The sequence below is a fragment of the Rhincodon typus genome, chromosome 28 (genome assembly GCF_021869965.1).
Source record: "Rhincodon typus isolate 14 chromosome 28, sRhiTyp1.1, whole genome shotgun sequence".
Taxonomy (NCBI): Eukaryota; Metazoa; Chordata; class Chondrichthyes; order Orectolobiformes; family Rhincodontidae; genus Rhincodon; species Rhincodon typus.
In genome coordinates, this window is record NC_063359.1 from 31,579,823 (window position 1) to 31,592,800 (window position 12,978).

General features: G+C 43.6%; 1 protein-coding gene across 2 annotated transcripts in view; it reads right to left on the reverse strand.

The window, feature by feature from the left end:
- The window catches only part of phyhd1 (phytanoyl-CoA dioxygenase domain containing 1), a 31,458-nt gene extending 18,755 nt beyond the window's left edge, over positions 1 to 12,703 (reverse strand). The window contains exons 1-3 of one of the 2 annotated variants that reach the window (XM_020534277.2): positions 12,460 to 12,703; positions 12,168 to 12,237; positions 4,378 to 4,536 (exon numbers count right to left, since the gene is read on the reverse strand). In XM_020534277.2, coding sequence (XP_020389866.1) covers positions 4,378 to 4,536; positions 12,168 to 12,194 — 186 coding nt within the window. In that variant the 5' untranslated portion in view covers positions 12,195 to 12,237; positions 12,460 to 12,703. The remainder of the gene's footprint in view (positions 1 to 4,377; positions 4,537 to 12,167; positions 12,238 to 12,459) is intronic. The other variant, XM_048613845.1, reaches the window with a different exon arrangement.
- Between the last annotated feature and the right edge of the window lie 275 nt (positions 12,704 to 12,978).

The following is a 12,978-nucleotide window of genomic DNA, read 5'->3' on the forward strand; positions in this document are numbered from 1 at the left end:
ACAGAAAGTTCACATGTAACCTGGCCTCCATCCTGGCACTTTTGCATCAACTCTTTAAAAAGGGTCAGCCTCGGAAATGGTCACGTAGCCAAGCCATAACTTTCAGGAAGGTGAAGAAGCAGCTATCATCATCTAAGGCGTTAGCACACCATGATCCCAAGCAAGACCTGGTATTGACATGCAATAAGGCATCTCCATAAGGCATCAGATTGGTATTAGCTCATAGGTGGCCCAATGGAGAGGAACATCCAATAGCATATGCATCCAGGACTTTGGCTATTGCAGAGCGTAAATACACCCAGATAGAGAAGGAAGGTTTGGCGGTCATACTTGAAGTCAGGAAGTTCCACCAATACCTTTACAGACCTATAATTGTAATAATAGCAGATTACAAACCCCTGCAAGGTCTGCCTAAAGAGGACAAAGCAGTGCCACCCATAGCTTTAGGCCAAAGTCAGTGGTGAGCTCCAATACTAAGTATGCGTAATTACAAGTTGGAATACTGTCTGGGAGGCCAAGTAGCAAATGCAGATGCATTGAGCCACCTCAGTCTGGCAGATACACCACTGGTGGCACTGCCACCAGAAGACTCTGTAATGGTTTTAAATTTTCTGGACACACTTCCAGTCACAGCTGACAATATCAGACTTTGGACACAGAAAGATCTGGTCCTGGCAAAACTGAAATATCTGGTGGTGATGAGCGAAATCAAAGGGCCATCACAACCAGAAATTGAAACCTTTTTGGACCAAGAGAGATCAGATCACAGAACAGGGCAGCATATTATAATGGGGAGCAAGAGTGACTGTCCCAAGCAACGGTTGCCATCAGAGACTGGCTGAGCTCCACCAGAGTCATCCAGGGGTTTCCAAAATGAAGATGTTGGAAAGAAGTTATGTCTGTTGGCCAGCTTGGATACAATGCCCAGAGTGCCAACAAGGGCAGGGTGAAACAGCACCACGAACGCCAATGCTGGACACAAGACTCCACTAAGCGAAAGAGATTGTTTATTTCAGGAGTGAAGTTTGGTGCAGGAACCACAGGAATGGCCTTGCATGGGTATGAGGTTTGGTCAATGGGAGGTCAGGTGCAGTGACGTCTAAAGTTCAGATAGGTGCAAAAATCCTGAACAAGCACATGGACGACATGAAAGTTGCAACCTCACATATGGTGTGTGTGCAAAATGTGCCCAGCTCCTCGACTGCCTTTCCAACTGTTCTGGAACCCATGGGTTCTCACTCTCCATCAAGAGTTGAAGATACCTCAGAATCTGAGATGGACACGGCAGATGTCGCCACCTCAATGCCTTACTGCTTGAAGAAGAGAATGAATTTCTTCAGAGATGCTCCGGGTGCAAGAGGTGAGCTATCATACATTACATGCTGTCCGTATCAGAAGCAGAGTTGGATGAACCTGACCCAGTGCTAAAATGCCCCAGGAGATGCTACAAAGAACAAGCCTATGTCCTTACACTCAGAAGGGGAGGAATGTAGTGACTGTAATGAGGTCAGCCAGGAGGCTGACTCAGAATATGAGTTCCCTGATTGGGGCTGTTAATCTGGTCTGTTCAGGAAGCCCTGGCTGACAGATAAGAACAGGAGTGTCAGAGGTTCTGTTCACTCAGAGCAGGCTCTGAGGGAGCTGGGTCAGTGTCAAGGACTCTCCATGTGTAAATAAAGGGTGACTTGGCAATAGGATACCAGCCTCTGTGGAGTTATTTCAACATGCATTCACAAAAAATAACCTGAAAGCAACTACAGGGAAGAAGTTCTTTACTTAGAATGTGATAGACTTTTAGAATAATCTGCAAGGTAGAAAAGTTGCAATTTGTGTTCCAACAGGGCTTATCAGCTCTTGACCTCATTACAGCCTTGGTTCATGCATGGACAAAAGAGCTGAATTCCAGGGGTGAGGTGAGAGTGACAGCCCTTGACATCAAGGTAACATCGAATGTAGAATCAAGGACCCCTAGAAAAACTGGAGTCAATAGGTATTGTGGGGGGGAACTCTCTACTGGTTGGAGTCCTGTCTTACACAAAGGGAAATGGTTATGGTTGTTGGACGCCAATCATCTCACCTCCAGGACATTTCTGCAAGGGTTCCTCAAGCTAGTGTCCTATGCCAACCAAATTCAGCTGCTTCATTGATGAGATTGCCTCCGTTGTAAGGTCAGAAGTGGGGATGTTCACTGGATTCAGTGGCAATCAAGCATGCTGTTTTGTCCTGGATGAGGTCAAGCTTCTTGAATGTTGTTGGAACTGCACCCATCCAGGCAAGTGGGGAGTATTTCATCACACTTCTGACATGTGCCTTGTAGATAATGGAGAGGCTTTGAGGAGTCAGGCAGTGAGTTACTCGCTGCAATATCTGATCTGCTGTTGTAACCAGTGTTTATGTGGTGAGGCCAGTTGAGTTTCTGGTCAATGGTAAACCCAAGGATGTTGACAGTGAGGGATTCAGTGATGGTAACACTTTGAAGGTCAAGGGGTGATGTTTAGATTGACTCTTATTGGTAATGGGTCATAGCCTGTCATTTGTGTGGCATGAATGTTACTTGCCACTTGTCAACCTAAGTCTGAATTGTCCAGATCTTGTTGCATTTGAACATGGACTGCTTCAGTATCTGAGAAGTCACGAATGGTGCTGAACATTGTGCAATCATTGTGAAACAACCCCACTTCTGACCTTGGTGGCAGAAAGATCATTGATGAAGCACATGAAGATGGTTGGGCCTAGGACACTACCGTGAGGAACTCCTGCAGAGATGTCCTGAAGGTGAAATCTCTGACCTCCAACAACCATAACCATCTTCCTATGTGTCGGATATGACTCCTAGTGGAGAGTTGCCCCCGATACCCATAGATTCCAGTTTTGCTAGGGCTCCTTGATGCCACATTCAGTTGAATGCAGCCTTGCATGTCACTGTCACCTCACCTCTTGAATTCAGCTCTTTTGTCCATGTCTAAACCAAGGCTGTAATGAAGTCAGGAGTGGAGTGGCCTTGGCAGAACCCAAACTGACTGACACTGCGCAGGTCATTGCTGAGCAGGTACTGCTTGAAAGCACTGTTGATGACACCTTCCACCATTTTACAGTGATCAATAGTAGACTGATGGGGCAGTAATTGGCTGGGTTGGATTTGTCCTTTTTTTTATGTACAGGACATACCTGGACAATTTTCCACACTGTGGGGTAAATGCCAGTGATGTAACTGTACTGGAAGAGGCTTGGCCAGGGGAATAGCAAATTCTAGACCACAAATCTTCAGCATTATTGCCATAATGTTGTCAGGGCCCTTAGCCTTTACAGTATGTGTATGCAACGATTTCTTGATATCACATGGAGTGAATCAAATTGTCTGAAGACTGGTACCTGTGATGCTGGGGACCACAGGAGGACACACTGGATGTGGCAGGATTAGATCTGATCTATTGGTTATGCCTTGTCAGCATATCCACATCAGTGAAGGAACAAATATTTTAAATTCTTCAAATCAATGCTTTTTAGGCATTAATTTCTTCTCATTTCCATTTACACGCAGTCCTCAACAGAAAGAGATGATGTGGAGTCATATTCCATTACATTCTGCTCACTTAATTAGGATTCTGGGTAATCCAAGATGGAGGATGGGAAAATGTTGTGGCTGTCAGAGCTGCTCCTTTGAGGTATTTTCAGTGTTGGATCTGATTTCCTTGAATTCTAGGAGCAGTATTTCCTGATTTATAAGCTGGTGCATTGTTTTGGAACTTTTGATCTTTTTTTCCCCCAAACAGTGGCACTTTAAGAAGGAGGAAGAGAGACAAAGCAGTGATCATATGGGAGGTGAAACAAACAGAAGTAAACCTGCACAGCTGTCTGACCGAGCAGTGAACTACACAGTTGACTGCCTCTGCTGTTTGGTTTCAAGTATAAGTGCCAAGGTCTTTTCCCCAGGGTGGGAGAGTCCAAAACTAGAGGGCATAGGTTTGAGGTGAGAGGGGAAAGATTTAAAAGATACCTAAGGGGCAAGTTTTTTCACACAGAGAGTGGTGCGTGTACGGAATGAGCTGCCAGAGGAAATGCTGGAGCCTGGTAGAGTTACAATATTTAAAAGGCATCTGGATGGGTAAATGAATAGGAAAGATTTAGAGGTATATGGGCCAAATGCTGGCAAATGGGACTAGATTTATTTAGGATATCTGAGCGGGTCTGTTTCCATGCTGTACATCTCTTTGACTCCATAACTTGAAAACCAACAAGCCAACAGTTCTTGCAACTGAAAGGGAGAAGTTGAAAATACAAGTTGTGCAGCAGATACAAGAGAAAGCCAGATTTCTGTGTCACTCTTAAGCAACACACACACGCACCTCCCCCACTCCTCCCTACCCCTGCCCCAACCTGTGCTTTAAGCTGCTCCGATGCTTGCGTCATGAATTCAGTGCGAAGCTCTTTGGCGACCTCCATCTCATCAATAATCTCTAATATCCGCTTTCTCAGGGAGTCACATTCATCTTCTGTGAGAAATCCATCGATTTTAACAAAGCCATCTTTCCTGAACTGAAGATGAGGGAAAAAAACAGCAAACGTGTAACAGACAAATTGGATCAGAACTTGATCTTATTAACCTCTTTACAAATGGCCAGCTTAACTTAACAATACCTTTGCATTTTTGAGTTAGATAGCTACAGGTACAAACCTGATTAGATTACAAATCAGAAGTGTTCAGCACATTATCTTGCCTATAGATCAATGCATTACTGAGGCAATGCTACACAATCAGAGACACATACAAAGCAGGCCAATCAGCTCCTTGAACCTACTCTGCCATTTAATAAGATCATTGCTGATCTGTTTGTGTTTTGAATTCCACATTCACATCTATGCCCAATAACCTCTAATTCCTTGGCCTAACAAGAATCTTTCTATTTCTATTTTAAAAGTATTTAATGATATCACCTCCACTACTTTCTGAGGTAGAATTCCAAAGTCACTGAACCATCTGAGAAAGTATTATCCTCATCTCTGTCCTAAAAGGGTGACCCCTAATTTTAAAACAGTGCCCTCTTGTTCTGGATACACACACAACAGGAAACATCCTTTCCACATCTACCTTGTCAAAACCATTAAGGATCATATACAGTCACCCCTCACTCTTCTAAATATCAAAGGAAACAAGTCTAGTCTGCCCAAAATACCCTTATAAGACAACCACTCATTCCAGGTATTAATCTGGTAAACTTCCTCTGAACTGCCTCCAACATGTATACATTCTTCCTTAAATGTACACTGTTTTTGAGATATGACTTCATTTGTGCCCTACATAACTGAAACAAAATTGTTACTTGTATGTTCAATTCCTCCCATAATAATGGATAGCATTCCATTAGCCTTGCTAATTAGCTTCTGTCCCTACATACAAATGTTTTGAAAAATCATGCTCTAGAACACCTAAATCCCTCTCCCACTCAGAATTCTGCAGTCATTCTATATTTAAATAATTTCTGCTTTTTTTATTCTTCCTGCCAACTTCATATTTTGTAATATTATACTCCAGGAAGGGTGTTATTAAATTAGAGAGATTTCAGAGGAGATTTACCAGGATGTTGCCAGGAATGGACGTTTGAGTACAAAAATAAGCTGGAACTTTTCTCACTAAAGCACAGGAGATTGAGGGGTGACCTTATAGAGGTTTATAAAATCATGAGGGGTATAGATAAGGCAAATGGCAATGATCTTTTCACCAGGGTGAGGAGTTCAAAACTAAGGGGACATATTTTTAAGAATGAAGCACAATACAGCACTTGAACAGGCCCTTTGGCTTCCAAGCTTGCACCAACACATTTTGCCCTTCCATATTAAAAATGTCTTTACTTACAGGATCCATATCCATCTATTCCCTTCCTATTCTTGTATTTGTCAAGCTGCTTCTTGAATGCTGCCACCACCTCCTCTGACAATGCATTCCAGGCACTCACCACCCTTTGTGAGAAAAATTTGCTTTGCACATCTCTTTTGAACTTATCCTCTTGCACCTTGAACTTGCGTTCCCTAGTAATTGACTGCTCCACTCTGGGAAAAAGCCTCATACTTTCCACTCTATCCATGCCATTCACAATCTTATAAACTTCTATCAGGCCAGCCCTTAACCTCCTGCGTTCCAGTGAAAACAAACCCAGTCTATCCAAGGAACGGGAAAGCTGAAATTTCAGCTCAGGACCCTTCTTCAGCTTTCCTGTTCTTCTGATGCTGCCTGGCCTGCTGTGTTCCTCCCGCTCCACACTGTTATCTCTGACTCCAGCATCTGCAGTTCTTGCTATCCCCGTCTATTCAGCCTTACGTCATAGCTAAAACCCCCATATCAGGCAATATCATGGTAAACCTTTTCTGTACCCTCTCCAAAGCATCTACATCCTTCTGGTAGTGTGGTGACCAGAACTGTATGCAATATTCCAAGTGTGGCCTAACTAAAGTCCTATAAAGCTGCAGCATAACTTGTCTATCCTTATACATAATACCCTTTCCAATGAAGGCAAGAAAGCCATGGGCCTTTTTTACTACCTTTTCTACCTGTGCTGCCACCTTCAATGATCTGTGGACCTGTACACCCAGATCCCTCTGCATATCAATACTCCTAAGGCTTCTGCCATTCACTGTATAATTTCCACCTGCACTTGACCTTCTAAACTGCATCACCTCACATTTGTCCAGATTAAATTCCATCTGCCATTTTTCTGCCCATGCCTCCAACTGATCTATATCCTTCTGTATCCTCTGACAATCTTTCTCACTATCCACAACTCCACCAATCATTCACAAATTTACTAATTAGACCAGCTATGTTTTCCTCCAAATCATGAAAACAGAGGTCCCAGCACTGATCTCTGTGGAACACACTAGTCACAGCCCTCCATTCTGAAAAGCATCCTTCCATCGCTACCCTTTATCTCCTATGACTGACCTGGCTCTGTATCCAACTTGCCAGTTCACACCGATACCATGTGACTTCACCTTTTGTACCAGTCTGTCATGAGGGACCTTGTCAAAGGCTTTACTGAAGTTCATGTAGACAACATCAACTGCTCTTTCCTCATCAATCATCTTCATCACCTCCTCAAGAAAAACTCAATCAAGTTAGTGAGGCACGACCTCACCTGCACAAAACCATGCCGTTTATCACTAAGCAGTCCATTTACTTCCAAATTCTTATAGATCTTGTCCCTGATATTTTTTTTCCAATAATCTCCCTACCACCAACATGAGGTTCACAGGCCTGCATTTTCCTGGATTATCCCTGTTACCTTTTTTAAACAGTGGGACAACATTGGCTATTCTCCAGTCTGCTGGGACCTCACATATGGCCAAGGAGGATGTAAAGATGTCTGTCAGTGCTCCAGCAATTTGTTCTCTTGCCTCCCTCAATATTCTGGGATAGATCCCGTCAGGATCTGGGGACTTATCTATCTTAATACTTTTTAAGATGCTCAACACCCCTTCCTTTTTAATAGCAACTTGGCTTAGAAATTCTACACTGAGAGGAAAAAGTTTTAAAAAGCACAAGGGCCAAATTTTGTACACAGAGTGGTTTGTATTTCAAAATAACTGCCAGAGGAAGTAGTGGATGCAGGTACAGTTACAACATTTAAAAGACATTTGGATAGGTACATGAATAGGAAAGGTTCACAGGGATGCAGGCCAAACACAGGCAAGTGGAGACTAGTTTAGTTTGAGAATATGGTTGGCATGGACTAGTTGGATCAAAAGGCCTGTTTCCATGCTATATGACTCTATGACAGTGTTTGCAGGTTTCAGTGGAACCAGTGGCAGGGAACTACAATTTGCAACAGCACTTTCATGGGTTGGGGCAGGGGGACGGATTTAACTACATTTTCTGCTCTAACTTCTTATTCAATAATCTCTTGCAGATGGGAAATGAACACAGAAGGAACAGTGATAAAGTTCCATATGAGGATGGTGTGTGGTTTTGGAGGGAAACGTGCAAGGCAGATGCAAGTTTCCATGCATCTGCTGCTCTTGCCCTTTTGGATGGTCGAGGCTATTGCCGTGGAAGGCGCAGTCAGATAAAGCTTTGTGAGTGATATAAATCAAGGCACTGCGGGTGCTGGAGATCTGAAACAAAAACAGAAAGTGCTAGAAAAACTCAGCAGACCTGGCAGTATCTGTGTACAGAAAGAAGAGTTAACATTAAGAAGCCACGAACCATTCATCAGAACTGAAAGCAGCTGGAAAAAGGTGGTATTTATGCTTTTGATGGGAGGGGAGAGTGTGAAGGAATGAGATAGATAGTTGGACATGACACCCATAGAGAGAGAGAAAGAAGGGACACGGAGAAGGGGATTGCTGACAGTAAGTCGGAGAGAAGTTAATGCTGAATCGATATTAACGAGGACTATGAATAGTTGAAAATGGGTTGGCTGTGCTGGGAGCAGCCCTTAAAGAACAGGTCCTGGGGGTGGTTAATAAACATTGAGGATGATGTTTACGTCCTGAAATTATTAAACTCAATGTTGAGTCCTGAGGCCTATAAGGACCCTAGGTGAAAGATGAGGGTGTTGTTCCTCCAGCTCGCATTGAACTTCACTGGAGCACTACAGTAGGCCTGAGATAGGGTTGGCATGGGAACATGGTAGTGTGTTGAAATGGTAGTCAACTGGAAGCTCAGGGTCATTTTTACAGAGGTCATTTTGCGGCGGTGTCCAGCAAAGCAGTTACCCAGTCAGCATTTCATCTTTCCAATGTAGAGAGGATCACATTGTGAGCAACAAATACAGTAGACTTGATTGAATGAAGTGCAGGTAAATTGCTGCTTCACTGGGAAGGAGTGCTTGGGCCTTGGATAGTCAGGAATCAAGAGATAAACAGGTAAATGCTGCATCTTCTGCAATTGCATGGGGAAGTGTTGTCGAGGCACGGGTGGTTTTGGGTATAGAGGAGGAATGAACCAGGTTATCCCAGAGGCAACGGTCCCTGTGAGATGCTGACAAGGGGAGGGGAGGGGGCTATTTATCTGATGGTGGCACACCCCTGGAGGTAGTGGAAATTGCAGCTATTGTTCTTTTGTATGTAGAGGCTGGTGAAGTGCAAAGTGAGAAGAAGGGAACTCCATCTGTGCTGTGTGAGGGAGGGGAAGGGGTGAGGGTAGAAGTGCAGGAAATGAGTCGGATATGGCTGAGGGGACTGTCAACCACAGCAATGGGGAATCCTCAGTTGAAGAAAATGATGAACATTTTGGAGCCGCCCACCCGCCCCCCACCATGGAAGGGCATTATCAGAACAGATGTGACAGAGATGAAGAAACTGGGAGAATGGAATGGAATCCTTACAGCAAGCAGATTGTGTGGACATATAGTCTAGGTGAATTTGGTGGGTTTGTAGCAAATATCACTGTCCAGCCCAACCCTGCAAATGGAAACAGATGTCAAGGAAGGGAAGGGAGGAGTCGGAAATGAACCAGGTGAAGGCGAGGAAAGGATGGAAATTGAAAGTAAAGTTGATCATTTTTTTCCAATTCTGGATGAGAGAGGGAAGCAGCAAAATCATGTCATCTTGTAACAGAAAAAGAGTTGTGGGGAGGTATGGGGGATTAAAGTAAGACTGGAACAAGGAATGCTCCACATATCCCATAAGGAGGCAAGCATAAGCCTTTGTGATATGTAGACAGTACACACTACTGCTACTGTGCATCAGTAATACAGAGTATGAATGCTGAATGTGGTGGATGGAGGTCCAATCAAAACTGGCTGGTTTGGCTTGAAAGGTGTTGAGCTTCTGAGTGTTGTTGGAATTGCACTGATTCAGGGAAGTGCAGAGCATAGCATCACAATCCTGACTTGTCCCTAGTACATGGTGGACAGGTTTTGTGGAGTTAGCAGGTGAGTTATTTGCTACAGAATTCCCAGCTTCTAACCTGTACGTCTAAGTGTAGTAATTATTTGGCTGGACCAGGTCAATGGTAACCGCAGGATGTTGGTAGTGGGGGAATTCATTAATGGTAATGTTTTTGAATGTCAACAAGATGTGTTTAGATTATTTCTTGTTGGAGATGGTTATTGCCTGAGCCTTGTGTGGTGCAAAACTTACTTGCCAATTATCCACGCAAACCTGAATGTTGTTCAACGCTTGCACTTATGGACACGGACTGCTTCAGTACCTGAGGAGTTGCAAATAGTGCTGAACATTGTGCAATTATCAGAGAACATCCTATTTCTGATCTTATAATGGAGGAAAAGACACTAATGAAGCAGCTGAAGATGGCTGCACCCAGGACATTAGCCTGAGGAATACCTGCATCATTGTCCCAGAACTGAGATGATTGATATTGAACAATTACTAACATCTTACTTTGTGCTAGGTATGACACCCCTCCATTGGAGAATTTTCCCTCTGATTTCCATTTCCTCCAATTTTGCTAGGGCTCCTTGACACCACACCTGGTCAAATGCTGCCTTAATGTTTAGGGTGGTAACTCTCAAGTCACCAAATGAGTTCAGCTCATTTGGAGATAGCAAGAACTGCAGATGCTGGAGCCAGTGTCGATAAGTGTGGAGCTGGAGGAACACAGCAGGTCAGGCAGCATCAGATGAGCAGGAGAATCAACGTTTCAAGCCCAAAATGTCCACTCTCCTGCACCTCTGCTGCCTGGCCTGCTGTGTCCCTCCAGCTCCTCACAGTATCGAGTTCAGCTCTTTTGTCCATTTTTGGATCAAGGCTGTAATAAGGTCAGGAGTGGAGTGGCTGTGGTGGAAATCAAACTGAACATCTGATGTTAAAATGAAACAAAGAACTGCGGATGCCTGCGACCTGAAACTAAAACAGAAACTGCTGGCAACAATCAGCAGGTCTGGCAACATCTGTGGGAGGAAACCAGAGTCTGGTGACTCTTCATCAACTTTTTTACCAACAATTTCTGTGGGAGGAAACCAGGGTATGGTGACTCTTCATCAACATTTTTTTACCAACAATTTCTGTGGGAGGAAACCAGGGTTTGGTGACTCTTCATCAACTTTTTTGCCAGCAATTTCTGTTTTTATTTGTGAACATCTGCAGGCCGGTTATTGCCAGTAAATGTCACTTGGTGGTACTTTGGACAACACCAGTAATTGGCCAGGTTGAATTTGTCCTGTTTTAATTGGACAGGACATACCTGAGCAACTTTTTACATTGCTGGCTAGATGTAACTGTCCTGGGATAGTTTAGTTAGTGGTACAGCTTGCTCCTGAACACAATTTCTTTACAACTATTGCCAGAACTTTGTTAGTGTTCATTGCCATTGCAATATCCAACACCTTCAGCTCTTTATCAGTGGAGTGAATCGAACTGAGTGAAAACCAGAGTCTGTGATACTGGCAACCTCAGGTGGATGAAAAGATAGATCCACTCAGCACTTCTGGTTCAAAGTGGTTGTAAACTACAATTGAGATTATGATTTGCGATGTAGTCCCGTATAAAATAGGAACTACATTCTGTGTAACATGCTTTCAATATATATCTATGTCGTTTGAATCTGGAATAATGTAAAATTAATCTTAAATGTAATTTAAGACCAGTAAAATGTGGATTCAATAGTGATATATTTCAATCTGGTATAACGTGATGTTAACATAAAAGCAAACAAAAATAAGTCTTAAACTATTCGAAACAGAGATTGCTGGAAAAGCTGTGTGGAGCTAGAGGAACACAGCAGGCCAGACAGCATTTATGAAGAAAAAGGGTCCCGAACCGAAACGTCAACTTTCCTGCTTCTCTGATGCTGCCTGACCTGCTGTGTGCCTCCTGCTCCACACTGTTATCTCTGACTGCAGCATCGGCAGTTCTTACTATCGCTTGCTGGAAAAGCTGGGCGGGTCTGCTAGCATATACGGAGAGAAAGAGTTAATGGCTCGGGTTTGGTGACCCTTCCTCAGAACATGAAAATATTCCGTCTGACAGCATCAGATCACTTTTTGGAAAGATGACCACTTCCCAAATTCGCCCTGAAACATGTTTGAAATCTGTCACATTACTGTCAGTGGATTTCTCCGCTTCGCGATGTATCCCACAAATCGCGGTATTGAAACAGACTCGACACAATTTCTAGTAACAAAGTAAAAAGAAAGCGTGAAGGTAACACAGTTTCCCCAGGGGCTTTCTAAAATTGGCGAATTCGTTTTGACGGGGTGAATGTCACTCACCGCGGCGCTGACATCGACGCTGGCCATGTTTACTTCAAATTGTTTCGCTTCATAGAGCCGAGCAACCAAACTGAGAAAGGAAATGGCGAAAAGGGATGAACAGCCTCGCCTACCACAAGGAGTCCACGCATCACTCACTCAAACTTGCTGCCACATCACGTCTTTTTGTTCCAAAAACATCTTTGTATACATACATAGTCTCTGAAGCAGTTCTATTCTGCACAGCAGCATATGAAGGAACAAACACTGGAGTTTGATTCTATCCAACAAACAAATCACAGGCATTACTTACTTGTACAAGGTTATATTTACATATATTTAAGGCGTCGGGAGAGTTCGATAACTGAATGGATCCCCATTTAACTTCAGCAGAAAGACCTTAGACGGTGGTTTTTCCCCACTGAGCCTTGGCGGCAGCTGCCCCAAGCTTTAGTGCGTTCCTCAGTACATCGCCCTGGACCTTCGGAATGAGCCACTCTGCAGCGCTCAGTCGAAGTCACGCTGAGCGAGAGGATTAACCTGCGGTTAGCTTCAACTAATGTCCTTCAAAGGGATTGTATGTTTGTGTAAAGATAAACACTTCATAGCTGTAACGATTCGATCCCACAACAAATATTTAAACTGGGATTATGGCTACCATATGACCCAAAGCAAAGGTTACACATTTAACTGAGAGAGAATAAAATCCAAGCTGATTAGTCATTAATCGAGTTCAATCCTTTGCAAAAACCAGGCAAGAAACCTTTGAAAGATTAATTTGTCTTCCTTCTACACCTCCAGCTTCTAACAGAATGACCATATATTTGTTGCT